The 16,250-nt window shown below is 46.4% G+C and overlaps 1 protein-coding gene across 3 annotated transcripts in view; it reads right to left on the reverse strand.

The window, feature by feature from the left end:
- Positions 1-16,250, reverse strand: part of IDE (insulin degrading enzyme) — a 441,269-nt gene that overhangs the window by 401,502 nt on the left and 23,517 nt on the right. For all 3 annotated transcript variants that reach the window (XM_030203006.1, XM_030203005.1, XM_030203004.1), the window contains exon 2: positions 485-669. In XM_030203006.1, the coding sequence (XP_030058866.1) occupies positions 485-644 (160 nt within the window). In that variant the 5' untranslated portion in view covers positions 645-669. The remainder of the gene's footprint in view (positions 1-484; positions 670-16,250) is intronic.

Here is a 16,250-nt window from a genome sequence, read left to right on the forward strand (position 1 = left end):
ATATATACTGCCGGTAGCTGGTCATGTCCATTATTTATATTATATATATATTTCCATTGATATATCCAGCCAGCATGTCCATTGATCTTCAGTAGTACTATCTGTAGGGTGCTGCTAAAAACCATTACAGATCACCCCAGCACTATCTGGATAGCTCCCGGCCAGAACATGGGCATTGCATTAGTTCAGCCCACTATTTGGATAGGTTTAGGACAGCAAAAAGGATGTCCTCAGTTATCCAAATAGAAGTAGTATTCAATCTGCTATTTGAATAGCAGTGGCACTTACTAGGCTGCATGTATATTCAACACTGCTCACAATTCGAACAGTGGCACTAAATATAACTGCAAAAAAATATGCAAAAGCTTCACATTTATAGTCACAGCACAAAAGCTCAGACTTGAATTCCTTTTATTTGTGCTACTTCTTACAATTCCTAGTATATAATCAATTGAGCTGAATGTCATGCACAAGAATGCAATACCTATGTGCACATCAAGCGCTGCTGAAGACTTGTCAGTAGTAGGATCACTGATGAGAATTGCTTTAATGCCATTTTCTAGCTGTAGTCCACGATACTCGCGTTTATCCTCAGGTGATTTGATGATGTCATTCATAATTATTTTAATGGCTGGATTATTCATTTTGTTGTGGAAGGTTTTCTGAAGCCTAAAAGAAAAAAAAATGCTTAAATTAGTCCACATTTTGGGGGATCACGTGGTGCGATGAGAGGGTGAGACGCGTTTTCTGCTCTCTCCGAGGCCCCAACATTCTAGACTTCTAAAATAACCCGCTAACGCCGGAATTATAACACAGAAAGCCAGAGGCAAACAGCCGAACATTTATGGACAAATATTTAGAAACGCCGGCGAGGGGAATGGCGAGCAGAGGAGCTAAAAAAGACAAAGAGAAAATGAGAGCAACTGAGGCTGGGACTGAGAAGTCGCCATCTTGTGCTGGGCCGGTTTTTTCGGCGGAGCAACTAGCGCAGATGACAGAGGTGGTAATCACAGCACTGGAGCCCAAATTCGAAAAGTTGGCAACTCAATATGAAGCCTTTGAAACGCGGCTCTCGGAGACTATGAGGAGAACCGGAGAAGTGGAAAAAAGGGTATCAGAGCTAGAGGACGCTAACAACCCGATGCAAGCAGCCCTTAAAAAACTTACTGGTACGGTGGAACTCCTGACCGGGAAAATAGACGACCTAGAAAATAGATCCCGGCGATCAAATCTGCGGATTGTGGGGCTGCCGGAGACAATCGGAGACCGTGTATTAGCAACAACGCTGGAACGCTGGCTGGCTTCAGAATTTGCCTTGTCGGACTCCTCAGGGCCGCTCTGCCTGGAACGCGCGCACCGCGTGGGACGAATCAAAGATGGCAGACAGTCACCTCGCGTGGTGATTTTAAAAGTACATAATTACCTCCACAAAGCAGAGATCCTGCGGGGGTACCGACTAAAGCGAGACGAGGTGAAGTTTGACGGACACTTGATACATATCTTCCAAGACTACTCTGCCCAGTTACAAGACAAAAGGAGGCAATTTACCCCAGTATGTAAGCAGCTGGTTGCACTAAACATTAAATTTATGCTCCTTTATCCAGCTATACTTAAGATCAAGCAGGAGAACACCTGGAAAACTTTTGAATCCATAGATGAAGCAAAAGAATTTGTATGCAGCATTGAAAAGAAACAAAATGAGAATAAAAACAACGCAGCAGAAAGCTGAAGCCGCTGTATCAAGGTTTGCCTGGCTGAATGTGTAGGGTAAGGCAGCGGGTAACATACTGCTGCGGGTTATTAAGTTTTACTTAACAATATGTAAGTTGTTGGGGCCTCGAGCAAGGAAGTGTCCTCTAATGTCACAGTTGGGGCAGTACTCAAGGGGGGGATGGGGAGGGGGGGAGAGTTCGGGGAGGGAGGGAGGGAGAATAGGATATAGGAACAGACAGAAAGGAAGGGAATTTAAGAAGAAATATGGAAGAAGAGACAATATGGGTCTAGTAAAGGAAACAGTGGAAGACAATGAAAAGAATAAAATGGAACAGAGAGCCCTAAGGGTGAGGCTGGGCGCCCGGGGGTGTTATGCACTAAATAAGCTGAATGTAACTTATGGAGAAGTCCCTGGCTAGATCAGGACTCAAAAAGACACGTTTGGTTTCGTGGAACGTGTGTGGTATCACATCCCCAGTAAAACGCACAAAAATCCTAGCTGCCCTTAAGCATCATGGAGCTCAGATAGCCTGCCTGCAAGAAACGAGGCTGTCTCGAGAAGAGCATGACAAGTTAAAACGACATTGGGTGGGAGAGGTGTTCTGCTCACCAGCCATGGGAAGAAAGGGAGGAGTAGCAATATTGATACATAAAGCCCTTGCATGCACAGCCAAGTTAAGATTCAAAGATGGAGAAGGGAGGTACCTAGGGGTACAAATAAACTTACAAGGGAAAGAAATATTACTGGTGGCAGTCTATGCGCCCTTGGTTAAAAGCAGAAGTTTTTTTGCGCAACTGCTAAACAGATGTCAGCAATACACACATCTGCCTTTGGTAATAGCAGGAGACATGAACCAGGTTTATGATACACAGATAGACAGGTCCAGAGGCATGCCGCAGGGTGATAAAGCAGGAGGAACCATATTAGAGTCTTTCTGTACACTAGCAGGGATAATAGACCCCTGGAGATTACTGCACCAGGAAGAAAGAGACTATACGCACACATCCAGAGTGCACCGAACACAATCCAGGCTAGATTACATTTTTTTGTCCCCAACGCTATTTCCCCAGGTGCTGGATGCCCAGATAGGCCCGGAGGAAATCTCCGATCACGCAATGATATGGGCAGATATGGAAGCACAGGCATTCTTTCAGAAACCCGCGGGATGGAGGTTCCCCACATACCTTTATTCCTCCCCAGATTTTAAGAAATATATATGTGAAAGGTGGGAGGAATACCAGCAGAACAACGAGTGTCATTTAGATGACCCCGGCCTATTCTGGTCAGCGGCAAAAGCAGTGCTACGGGGAGATATCATAGCGTATGTGTGTAGGCGCAACCGTAAAATCAACCAGCAAGTCATAGCCCTTGAACGTAAGCTGAGGGAAGCAAAGAGAGCATATACCAAAACACCCACTCAAACATGCTATGATACCCTTATGGTAGCTCGAACAGCACTTAACAGCCTCTTACATGAGAGAATGACACGTTCCCTCGTATATCGGAAATTTAGGCTCCAGAAATTTGGAGACAAAGCCGGTGCTTATCTGGCTAAAGTAGTTAAAAACAATAGGAAACAACACTTTATCACAGCTCTGCGCACACCAGACGGCAAGACTGCAACTAATATGGATGAGGTAGCTGAATTATTTAAAGAGCACTTTGAATCACTCTATAAAAAAGCAGGGGAAAAAGAAACATTAGAGATCAAAGCAGCAGAATACCTAAAAAGATCGGGAATGGCGAAATTCTCTACAAAGGAGATAGAGGCTCTGAACGCCCCAATAACCGCAAAAGAAATTAGTCAAGGTATTAAAACACTCAGACTTCACACTGCACCGGGGCCAGATGGCTATACAAGCGAGTTCTATAAGATGCTCCAAGGCCAGGTGATTGGGCCGTTGATAGATGTATATAACGAAGCGGTCCAGCAGGGCGCCTTTCCCCAATACGCAAATACAGCTCTGATCAGCTTGATCCCCAAAACCGGGAGAGATCCCATGCAGCCCGGCACATATAGGCCAATATCACTAATCAATGTTGACATTAAAATCCTGTCTCGAATCCTGGCGGATAGACTGGCCCAGAGTCTACCTAAGGTTGTTCATACAGACCAAGTGGGGTTCGTCAGAGGTAGAAAATCGGTACTTAATGTGCGGAGGCTGTTGGCGGCGCTGATGCATGCAAAAGAGACAGACACAAACAGACTATTGGTTAGCTTAGATGCAGAACGAGCATTTGATGTAGTCGAGTGGCCGTTCATGTTTGAGACATTGCGTTGGGTGGGAGTTCAGGGTTGGTTCTTTGAGGCAGTTCAGGCTCTTTATACATCGCCAACAGCTTCCATTTTGGTCAATGGCATTAGGACAAAGGAGTTTAGGATTGAGCGGGGGACGCGGCAGGGGTGCCCGCTCTCCCCATTATTATTTGTGCTTACACTAGAACCACTTCTATCTGTAATACGAAATACAAAAGAAATCAAAGGAGCACAACTACCTGGACACATGACTAAATTACTGGCGTATGCCGATGATCTCATGCTTCTCCTAGATGACCCTCAGACATCACTAGCAGCCCTGCTCCAAGAGGTGGGGAACTATGGGGAGGTATCAGGCTTTAGACTCAATTACACAAAATCTCTGGCCATGCCGACGAGGGAAGAGGTTCAAACGGAATGGCAAGGGCAGTTTCCTCTGAAATGGGGAACCGAGCGGTTGAAATACCTGGGGGTAGAGATACCAAATGACCCATTGCAGCTTTACGATGAAAATGTGATACCACTGCTCACTGAAACCAGACGTACGTTACAAAGATGGGGGAGGGCTCCGCTTTCCCTTACAGCTAGAATTGCCCTGTTTAATATGATGGTGGCCCCTCGCTGGCTATACACCTTTCAAATGCTCCCGTTATATTTAAGACAGAGAGAGGAGAGGGTCCTGTCTAGAGTAATCCAGACCTTTTTGTGGCGAGGCCAGAGACCGAGGCTCCCAATAGATGTTTTACACAAACCTAGGATGCATGGAGGAATGGGACTATTAAGTATAAGGTACCTCACAATAGCGTGCTCCATGAGGCATATAAGGGATTGGCTAGTGGGAGGCCAAGAATTCACAGCAACTCACATAGAGGTATTGGCCTTCCCAGAGCTGCACCCTGGTTGGTTGTTGCATACAGGCAAACAAAACCCAGACATTAAAATATCTAAGAACTTGTTTTTGACATCAACCAGAGCAACGTGGAGATGGCTATGCAGACGGCATGGATTTTCAGCGAGTGCTACACCGTTTCTGCCAATATACCACAACCCAGACTTCCCGGCGGGAACAACTTCCGGAGTGTTTGCCCGTTGGCGGGGAAAGGGTATTCAATTCCTATACCAACTAATAAATGTGGAAGGGCAAATGCGTCCTTTCACAGATTTGCAGAGAGAATACAAATTGCCAGCCTCGGATGTGTTCGCCTACCTTCAAGTGAAACACTATGCTACATCAGTAGGCTGGATTAATTTGTGTGAAGATGTTCAGGATACATTGAGCACAGCCTTAACATTGGGATCTCAAAATGAAGTACCGCTAAGGTACCATCACAGATATTTATTGGACACAACAGAGGACATAGACTACAAGAAGAGGGCACAGGACTGGTCCGCAGATTTGTCAGCGGAGGTGACAGACAATATGATACAAAATTATTTGACTTCTATACTCAACACATCGCCATTCACGCGATACTGGGAATTACAATACAAATTTGTGCTCCGTTTACATATCTCACCACACAGAGCCCAGAAAGCAGGGTATGGAGCAACTGGAAATTGCCTAAAGTGTGATGCGCCAAAGGCCACTCTGGGACATATGTTTTGGGCCTGTCAGAGAGTGCAACATTTCTGGAAACAAGTGCTTGAAGCAATCTGGACATGCTGGCACAGAAGGATAGAGCTACAGCCCTTACTCTTATTTGGAATATACAAATATGCCAAGCCGGCGTTGCCGGGATACCGTGGATTTCTGCAACGTGCGATTATGATTGGAAAAAAGGTGATCTTAAATGGGTGGATGGACCGGAATGGACCGAATATCACCCAATGGAGAATATTGATGATTGACTTATCTAAACTGGAAAGATGCGCGGTCTCCGCCCAGAACCTAGAAGACAGAAGGCGGTTGCGACAGACATGGGGCAGACTCTGGAATACGCTGCAACCGTCAGCCAAGAGAAACTTACTTGCCAATTAAACTCAAACTCAATACTCTTCCTTGATGATGTCATTGTTGTATTTTAGTTAAAAGGGAAAGGGGGAGGGGGGTAGGCTGGGTGGGGGAAAAAGGGGGGGGAAAGGGGGGACGTTCATAGATAAAAATGTTAGACAGCACAGACTTACCATGTAATTTCCAAAGAGTTGTTATTGTACTTGATATGCTGTCAATAAAAATCATTGAAACATAAATTAGTCCACATTTATCTATATAAATAATTCTCGCCTCCAACGTTCTGAAGCTCACTCCGTGGCAGTGAAGCACTGAAGCCCTGTACTGTTGGTAGGCTAGGCTGTCAGCACCACTCACCCTCACTCATAGACCCGCCCTCAGCCACGTCCCATCCAGACATAATTCGCAACTCCAACGATCTAATGAAGCCAGAAGCCACAAGTCTCCAACTTCCATGGTGGTGTAGATCGCTGTTCCCCCATGAGTGTGTGCCCCGCCCTCGCGTCACAATGTGATGATGTCGAGGGCAGAGCACTGACACTCAGCGAATCGCTCACCTGTTCGACCTGCACGAAATAAGGAAGGACTTCCATCGCCAATACGTTGCTAGACAACGGAACCAGACGTAAGACGCACGGAGGACCAATCAACGACCTGCAACAATGCTAGGCAACGGAACGAGATGGAACGATACGTAAGACGCACGAAGGACCAATCAAGGGCCTGCAACAATGCAATCACAATCAACTACATCGGAACAAGGGAGGACAATGAACACAGAACCGGTCACTTACACTGCAGCACGGAGAAGACGAACATCACTGACAGAAGAAAACCATTTTAATGCCCATGCTCCTGCTCTCCATATGTGACTCACTCCCTCCCCCCCCCCCCCCAAAAAAAAAAAAAACACGTAGCAGCCTTCGGTACCCTCCGCCCAACAAACCCCCAACACAAAAATGGTAGCAATAATTGCTCATGCAACTCACGAACTCCCCCCAAAAAAACCAAACACCCCACACCAACATACACACACTGCCATGGACACACAGCATCTGTCTTTCTCACTCACAGAAACACTCCCTCCCCCAAACCCCTCTATACAGAAAGCGTAACAGTAAAGTTCAACATCTGTCTCTCACACACCCACACACACCTACAGACCCCATGAGACTCCCACCCCCACCCCCAAAATCCAGTTGCCGCCTTCCTCACAAATTGCCTTACACAAAACTGTCAAATGCAAAATCTACATCTCTCACACTCACACACAAGCACAGTGTGCCATGAACAGACAGCATCTCTCTCACTCACACACACACCTATGTACCTCAATCATCCACACCCCCCCTCTCACTCTCACACATACACTCTCACACAGACAGCCTCACTCTGTCACACACACTCGCACATTCACTCTGTCACTCTCACACACACTCTCTCGAACATACACACTACGATGAAAACCTTGCTAGCGCCCTTTTCATTGCTCTCGGAAACGGGCTTTTTTTTACTAGTAGTTAGCTATTATCTGTATGAGAATGGAGAACCTAATTTCATATACACAGGTATTTGCACCACATTGCAACCTGCCCCATGATTGCCTTTCAAACCACTTTGCCTCTCTTTTAGTTGTGTTTCAAAACAAGCAAGAATACCTACTGAAGGGGTTGTCTATTTGTCTGTTTTAGGGTATGTGTGCATGCACAGCCATGCAGTTACCAAAATGGCTGTGTAGGCCCATGTCAGAGAAAGAGCCCACAGCAGTGGTAAAGGATACAATGCTGAGGGGTTCCTAACCCCAAAAATAAGACGACCTCTGCAGCAACATAGGGAAGAATGAAGTTCCTGAGAAGTTCTTAACCTCTGTTGGTACAAAAGAACACCTGTGTAGTAAGAGAAAGCTAAAGGGAGTACGTGATTATATGGGGTACAGAACTGGGACAGGGGAAGAAGGGAAGGAAGAAGCTCATGTACACGGATGAGGAAAAAAACAAACAACAAAAAAGCCTCAGGTTGGGGTAGACAGGGAATGCAAACCAGTCCTGACTATTTAAGAAAATGGCCCATGTTGCCCATCTGATAATGATCCTTAATTTCCATATTTAATTAACAGGGCCGAATACCCCCTTCCCCCTCCACACACATGGTTCCATTCCCCATCATTCCGTAATATCTTTGAGATAGTGACCAGAATTGAATGTAATACTCAAGGTGAGGTCGTACCATGGAGCGATAAAGATGCATTATAATATTCTTGCTCTTACTTTGGTTTGCATCTCTTTCCTAATAATTTCTAGCATCCTGTTTGCTTTTTTGGCTGCTGCTGCAAACTGAGCAGAATTTCACAGTATTGTCTACAATGACACCTAAATCTTTTTCTTGAGTGCTGACTCATAAGGTGAACCCTAGCATCAGGTAAATATCGGGTAATTCTTTCCAATGTGCATCACTTTGCATTTGTACACATTAAACTTCATCTGCCATTTGGATACCCAGTCTTCCAGTTTCCTAAAGTCTTCCTGCAATTTTTCACAATCTGCATGTGTTTTGATAACTTTGAATAGTTTTGTATCATCTGCAAATGTAATCACCTCACTCGTCATTCCATTTTCCAGATCATTTATAAATATGTTAAATAGCACCAGTCCCAGTACAGATCTCTGCAGCACTCAGTCCCTCTGAGCCAGGGAAGTGCAGCGCCAGGTCTGCATTTCCACAAGTTATACTCCTTTCCTGTTGGCCTCCTGGCAGCACCTTCTTCTCTGGCTGTTCCCAGGGACTCCATCTATGCATTTTGCTTGTTGAGCGCAGCTTCATTATTCCATGCAGTTCCACCGTTCCATGTTGGGCACGACTCCATCGCTGCATTCTGGGCACAGATCCACAGTTCCAGGTTGGCTTTAGCACCATCGCTGTATGTTGAGGATAGCCCTATCATGGCATGTTGAGTGAAGTTCCTCTGCTGCTTATCCTGCAACCTTTCATCTCTTCATGTTGAACGCTTCTCCATTGTCACATGTTGAGTGTAGTTCTCTCTCTTCAGGTCTCAGCGTGGGGCGCAGCTCCTTGTCTGCCCGTGGAACGCAGCTCCACCACCTGTTGAGTGTAGCTTCATCTCTGTATGCTTAGCACAACTCTTCTCTGCAAATTGGGTGAAGTGGAGCACAGCGCTGTGACTGCAGGTGCTACACAACTTCATGTCTGCGTAGGAAGCATAGCTCCTTGCTGGCGTCCGGAGCGCAGCTCCCATCGCTACCGCAGCTTCAGTTCTGCAGGTACCTCTAACATCCAGCTCTTTCAGTGGGGCACTGCTCATCCTCTGTCTGTTACTCTGTTTGTTCAGTGCATTTCTATCTTTGCCAGAGGTGTGCAACTCTTTCTCTGCCCGTGGTGTGTGGCTCAGTTTGTGTGCTTTGAGTGCAAATCCGTTTGTTCTCGTTGAGCATGGATCCTACTCTGCCTGATGGATGCAGCTTCTTTTCTGTCCCTTGAGCACAGTTCAGTCTCTGACTGTGCAGCATATTTTCACCTTTGCCTGTTGGGCACTGTTTCACCTTGTCGGTCAACCCCAGCTTTTTTCTGTGGGTTGGATACAGTAACTTCTCAGTAGCTGTGGCATACCGTAGTTTAGACTGCTAGACTAGGCTGTCTTGTCTCCTGTTAGCTACCATTCCTGTGGCACCTTTTCTTGCCGTAGCCTCTTGGTGGCTGACGAGAAGCTTCTCCATTGCTGGAGTTTGAATTAGTCTCTGCTCCTTTTGTGGCCTCTTGGCACCTTGGGGGTCTTTTCTCCACAGTGTGGCTCTCAACTCTCTTTCTTTTTGTCTCCTTTTGTTCTCTTGGCTCTGTTCTTTCATAAGTCCAGAGCGAGCTGGTTGAGGAGTACTCTTTCCACGGTTGTACCCTGGTATGCTGCTGCCCTTTTTCTTCATGGTTCTGGAGAGACTAGCACTCCAGTTAGTTGGTTCTCTGGACTCTCTTCTTGTTCTGTGGAGTTTGATTCTCTCACTAGGCGCGGGACTGGGTGGTTCCTGGGCCTTCCTTTCTTCTATGAAGTGTGGCGCACTGTTTGGGGTTGCTTAGTACTTGTTAGGGTCGCGTCATCCGACCATCTTGCACTCAAGGTAGATCGGCAGGTTTGGGAGTTAGTCTTTGTCCTGCCAGGGTTCGGAGAAGTGGATCCTGGTCTAGGAGAGACAGTTCTTCTCCTTGTTGCTTGGATACAACTGTTGCCTTCCTTCCAAGGGGGGTCCTTTAGCATGAGTATCTTTTGCTGCTTCTTTTACTGCTCTCGAGACAGGGATATGTAATTTTTCTTTTGCTCAGGACATTTGTTTTATGTCCTACGGCTTCAGTTCCTTTTCTAGTGTCTAACTCTGTTCCATTTTGGTAGCCTAGTGGTTCGCATATTCAAATCCTTTTCTGCTGATCATTTTTTTGCTGTGTATAGCTTTGTTGATTTTTCAACCTTCTGCATTCTTCTTTTCTCCCCCCCTCTTTGGGAAACTGCTTTGCTACATCCCATTAGTCTGGACTGGTCTGGTATAGATGACAAGGAAGGAAAAATTATATTCTTACCTGATAATTTTCTTTAATCATACCAGACCAGTCTAGATGCCCTCCCTGGCTAAAGTCTGTCACAGTGTTGTTTCCTTTAGGTATCCCTGGCTGTTCCACGACGCTTCAATACAGTGGGATGTCCTACAGCACTGCCTACTTCATCTTCTCTATTCAGTCTCCTGCCACTTGTTGTGCCAGATCTGTATGACTCCTGTTACTTGGTATCACTGAGTTCTTTCCCCGGATTCAGGGGTAGATCTCTATGTGCTTGAGCAAGCTCAGTATGGACCATTCCCTCCCGTTTACTTTACTGTGAGGGGAGGTTGCAGTTGCCTTTGGCCAAGCAGCAACAGTGAGGTTCTACATATTGGCTCCAAGAGTTTGCCTGTTTGGTATTAACTGTGTTTTCTTCTAGACTTCAGAGCACCATTGCTTGGCTATTCGAAATACTGAACATTCCAGGCTGCATGATACCCTTAAGGGGCGGTTTACTTGGAACTATTTTCTCTGTCTCCTTCCACTGGTAGATGGGCATAACCCATTAGTCTGGACTGGTCTGGTATGATTAAAGGAAAGAAAATTATCAGGTAAGAACAATTTTTCCCATCTATGTTTATCTATGTGCTCCATAATTTTATTCCTTATAATAGTTTCCACTATTTTCCTCAGCACTGAAGTCAGGCTTATCTAATATAATAAAACGCACCCTCAACGTTCTGAGGACAACGTTCTGAAGCCATCTGACGTCACTCCCAGGCTGAAGGGTTCGTGGATTCGTGGTGTGAAGCCTTCAAGCCAGCCAGCCGTCTCTGCCCCGCCCTCGCGTCAAACGTCATGACGTCGAGGGCGGAAAAAAAAAAAAAAAAATCCGGCAGCGAAGCGTCAGGGAAGGAGGCGGCGCTCCCGACGTCTAGCCTTCCCTTCGCTGGATGACGTCAGAAGAAGGCGGAACACAGCGAAGGGAAGGCTAGACGTCGGGAGCGCCGCCTCCTTCCCTGACACTTCGCTGCCGGAACCGCCACGGAGGTAAATTTAAAAGAAGAAAAAAAACAAAAAGGGATGTTGGGGGGAGAGAAGAGGGTGGCCAGTAAAGTAGAACAATGGGAGCGGGAGGGCAGGGGAGAAACGACAGCATGGATGCGAAGGGGGGGCGGGCATGGATTTGAAGGTGGGGGGAGAAGAGGACGGGCCAGGCTGGGACATGGGAGAGAGAGGAGCATGGATGCGAGGGGGGGTCATGGAAGGGAGAGAGGGGACTTGCTGGAAAAGGATGAATGGAGGCGGCAGGGGACAGAGGAGCATGGATGGGCATGGATTGGGATGGCAGGGCTCAGGGAGAGAGGGGAATTGCTGGATAGGGATGAATGGAGGGGGCAGGTGACAGAGGAGCATGGATGGGCATGGATTGGGAGGGCAGGGCTCAGGGAGAGAGGGGAATTGCTGGAAAAGGATGAATGGAGGGGTCAGGGGACAGATGGGCATAGATTGGGAGGGCAGGGCTCACACTCTCTCTCTCATATACAATGTCTTTCTGACTCTCACTCTCACACACTCTGTCTCACACTGTATCACATTCACTCTCTATGTGCCACACAGTCACTCACACACTCGCTTGGTCTCATACACTCACTCTCACAGAGAATCTGTGTCTCACACCCACTCTCTCTCTCACCCACACACTCTCTCTCACACTGTCTCACATACACACTTGCACACACTCTCATTCTCACACACACACTCTCTCACAAACACACTCACACCCAGACTCACTCTCTCTCTCTCACACACTCACACTTTCACTCTGACTCTCAAACAGTCACTCTCACATACACTCTCCCAAACATACACACTCCGAGGAAAACCTTGCTAGCGCCCGTTTCATTTGTGTCAGAAACGGGCCTTTTTTACTAGTCAGTCTATAATTTCCCAGATTCCCCCCCGGAGCCCTATAAAAAAAAAAAAAATCAGCATTACATTGGCCACCCTCCAATCTTCAGGTACTATGGATCATTTTAACAACAGGTTACAGATCAGCAATTTCATGTTTGAGGTCTTTCAGTACCCTGGGGTGTATGCCAGCTGGTCCAGGTGATTTATCACTGTTTAACTTGTCAATTTGGCTCACTACATCTTCCACTATTGCGATTATTCTATGAGTTTTAACTTAGTGCTGTACACCCTTTGAACATTTTTGAAAACTGGGATAAGTATTTAAACAAATAAGAGCAATTGAAATATTAAAAAAAAACAAAACAAGAAGTCTTAACTACATGTCTCCACACCTTTTGTCTTTATATTCCTCCCTATACTAGGCCTGTAAGATGGGCCTGCTAGACCTCAGATTTGCTGTCATCAGCATAAATTTAGTTTCTCCCTGCAGCTGCATGTAAGCAGAGTGCTTGATCAGTACATGGAAAGTATTGGTCACATGTCAAGGAGAAACACAAGAGGAACTGAGGCTATCTGGTGATATAAATGGATACAACCTTGATGGTGAAGAGAGACTGAGGACCCTCCAAGAAAAGAGATGTTCCTCCAAAAATATGTGTTCAGAGAGAAGGACACCAGGTGTTTGCGCGCTGGGATCACGCTTTATTGATAAGGGATTAGCCAATGGCCACAAAGTGTGCATGTGAACACAAGCAGGAGAGGATGATAGAATAGAGGGAAATTGCCATTTTTGTATACATATAAAAAATAACAGAATATAACCATATATTGTGTAATGAAGAAAACAGAAAAATCCTTTTAGGAACAAAATGTTAGAGTAGGAGAAATCACACGATTCAGAAGAAATGAAACTTGTAACAGTATATAAATGAAGACTGAGAAAGTTTTGCTGAGCAGATTTTGTTATTCAGTCTTTGCGTCTGGTTTCTGGGTGACAACCTGCTCCAGAGAGAACAATTATTTTGTACTGGCTTAGAGAAATACCAATAAAGATTTTTACTGGCTGCACCAAATCTAAGTCTGATTGTTTCTCTTATTCCAACCTAGGAGTTTAACTCTGAGGGCTAAAGTGTCCTCCCCTCCTAGGGGGCAAGGGCCGGGGGGGGGGGGGGGGACATTACATGTCAAAGCAAATGAGCACCATTTTGAAAATAGCCTTGACAAGACCCATCAATTAATGTAATTATAAAGTTTCAGAATAAAAAAAAATCTTCTTCTTGCTTCTGCAAACTTAGGCTGCCTCAATGGCCACTTTGATCCAGCATGGGAGGCTTTGGAAGCCGGCTGGCACTTGCAAAGACCCTGGAAAAGAAAGATGATCCGCGAACTGGAACTAAAGTGTCTCCTGCAATTTCTGAGCAGAACTCTGTGGATGTGCAGCTTATGGAGCTTCTTGGCTGTCAAGTCTGATTCCCCATCCACAAAAGAGGGCAAATGCCTTTATGAAAGGGAGAGACCACCTTGGAAAGAAAAGAAAGAACAGTGTGAATGGACACTGGATCCTCTGAGGAGGACAGATAGCAGGCCTGATAGGAATCCACAACCTCCTGGCCAACAAAATCGACAGCAGGAAAACAGTTTTCAGAATCCGAATGTGTTCAGAGGGTCAAAAAGGGGCTCCCAAGAAGAAATTCAGCAATACATTCAAATCCCAAGAGGGAAGAGCCGGATGGACCGGAGGACATAAGTGAGTAATCCACTACAAAAGCCAAGTGATGTCCCTATGAGCAGCTAGGGAAAGTACCAGAATTTTACCACCAGAAGCAGGAAAGAGCTGCTAGCTGATGAGTTCAGCACAAAGAACTGGTCGAAACCCTGCTGTAGAAGCCCGAGTACTTCGGGAATCTGTGCCTTTCAAGAGAAAGAACTTTGACAACGCCAAGCCTCCAAAACCTTCCAAACCCCAACATAAGCCAGGGAAATGGAAGACTTGTGTGCCATGAGCAAGGTGAAAGTCACCACAGGTAAAAACCCTTTCTTTACTAATTGCTGCCTCTCAAGAGCCAAACTATAAGCCACAAGGGAGCTGAAACTTCCATTTCTGCCAGACCCTGTCTGAGCAAACTGTGACCTCTGGGAAGGAGAAGTAGGCCACCCACCAACAGATGAACCAGATCTGTGTATCATGGTCTCTGTGGTCTATCTGGAGCCTCCAGGACCACCAGAAAGGGATGGTGAACTACTCTTCAAAGTACCTGACTGATTAGAGACCATGGCAGAAAGATATAAAGGAGTTCCTCCCTGGACTAAAGCCATATATGCTCAACCAGGCCGCTTCCCTCCTATAACTGAAGAAGCACTCCGCCTTGGAATTGCTACTCAAGGACATGACATCAAAGATAGGCTGTCCTCAATGACTCAAGAGGAGTTGGCTGCTGGCCTTGGCTTCCACTCTTATGAATGGAAGTGGGAACAGCTGAGAAGTCCACCTGAACGTTGTCTTTGCCAGTTATGTGGACTGCTGATAGTGCTAGCAGATTTGTCTCTGCCCAGCAACAAAGGGCTGCCACCTCCAGGACCATTTTCTGACTCCTGTGCCGCCCTATTTGTTGATATAAGTTACCACTGTTGCGCTGTCTGACATTACGTAAACCACTCTCCTCCACAGCAGATGGAAGAGCTCCACCAGCACCACTTGGGTTTCCAGGCAGTTGAAGGACCAAGAGGTCTCCTGGGGAGAGGGTGGGGGAAAACAAATACACTTGACTCACTCTGCCCAAGCAGTGGGCTCCTCAACCGAGAAGAATTACATATAGAGTCACAACCACCCAATCAGGGAAATCCAGCAGACCCTGCCCAAAGTAGATGAGTGGAACTGAACCATTAACCCAAACTGTGCTTGCACTTTGGAAGGAAGTAGCAGAAGGTAATTGAAGTCCTGGGAGGGTAAAGCCCACAGGGACAAAAAGGCCCACTGAAGAGGATACATATGGGCCCAAGCCCAGGGCACCATTTCCAATGTTGCCAGCAATGGCTCTAAAAGTTGAAGATAGTCCCAAAAACCAGGGCACCTTAAGGCTGCACAGGGCTGTGTTTCTGGGCCTGTAGTTTGTCCATGGACCATTTGGTAAGCAAGACTGTCCCCAGTGCCATACTGAAGCGGATCCACAGTTACACAGAGGTCTTGGAGGGAGACAGATGATTTTTTTTGCCTAGTTCACCACTCAACTCAGCTGCTCCAAGAGCAGAATGACTTAAGAAGGGGCCCTCACAGAATCTTCCTCAGAGTTGTCCCAGATCAGCCAATCGCTCAGGTAAAGTAAAGCTGGACCCTGCCCCCACCCCTCGAAGCACAAATGGGCCGCCACTGCAACTATCTTGGAGAATGTGCAAGGAGCCGTTAACAGCCTGAAGGACAGAAGCCGAAACTGAAGATGGCACCCCAGCACACAAAAATGGGAGACAGCACTTTTTGACCTCCCTGATTGGAATATGGCCTAGGAAGTCAAAAACTTGCCTCGCCACACTGCGGTGATCATTGAGCAGAGCGTCTCCATCTGAAAGTGTTGGACCTTGAGACAAACATTTACTTCTTTGAGATCTAGGATAGGCCAAAAGGATCCCTCTTTTTTTGGGACCAAGAAACAGATGGAGCACCACCCTAGTCCCTGCTCCGCAGGTGGAACAGGTTCCATCACCCCTGATATAAGAAATGTTAGTGTGAGAGTGTCATTGATGGTGCCAAGATGGAGCAGCTTTTTAGATTTAAATGTAGAGAGCTAACTTTTCCAGTGACATCACCAGTACGAGGTGAGCCATTTGGAATCGGAAGCAGTGTTTTTGGCCATCATATTTTATGAGCTAGTGCACATCTG

This window comes from Microcaecilia unicolor, chromosome 5 (assembly GCF_901765095.1).
Source record: "Microcaecilia unicolor chromosome 5, aMicUni1.1, whole genome shotgun sequence".
NCBI classification, from domain to species: Eukaryota; Metazoa; Chordata; class Amphibia; order Gymnophiona; family Siphonopidae; genus Microcaecilia; species Microcaecilia unicolor.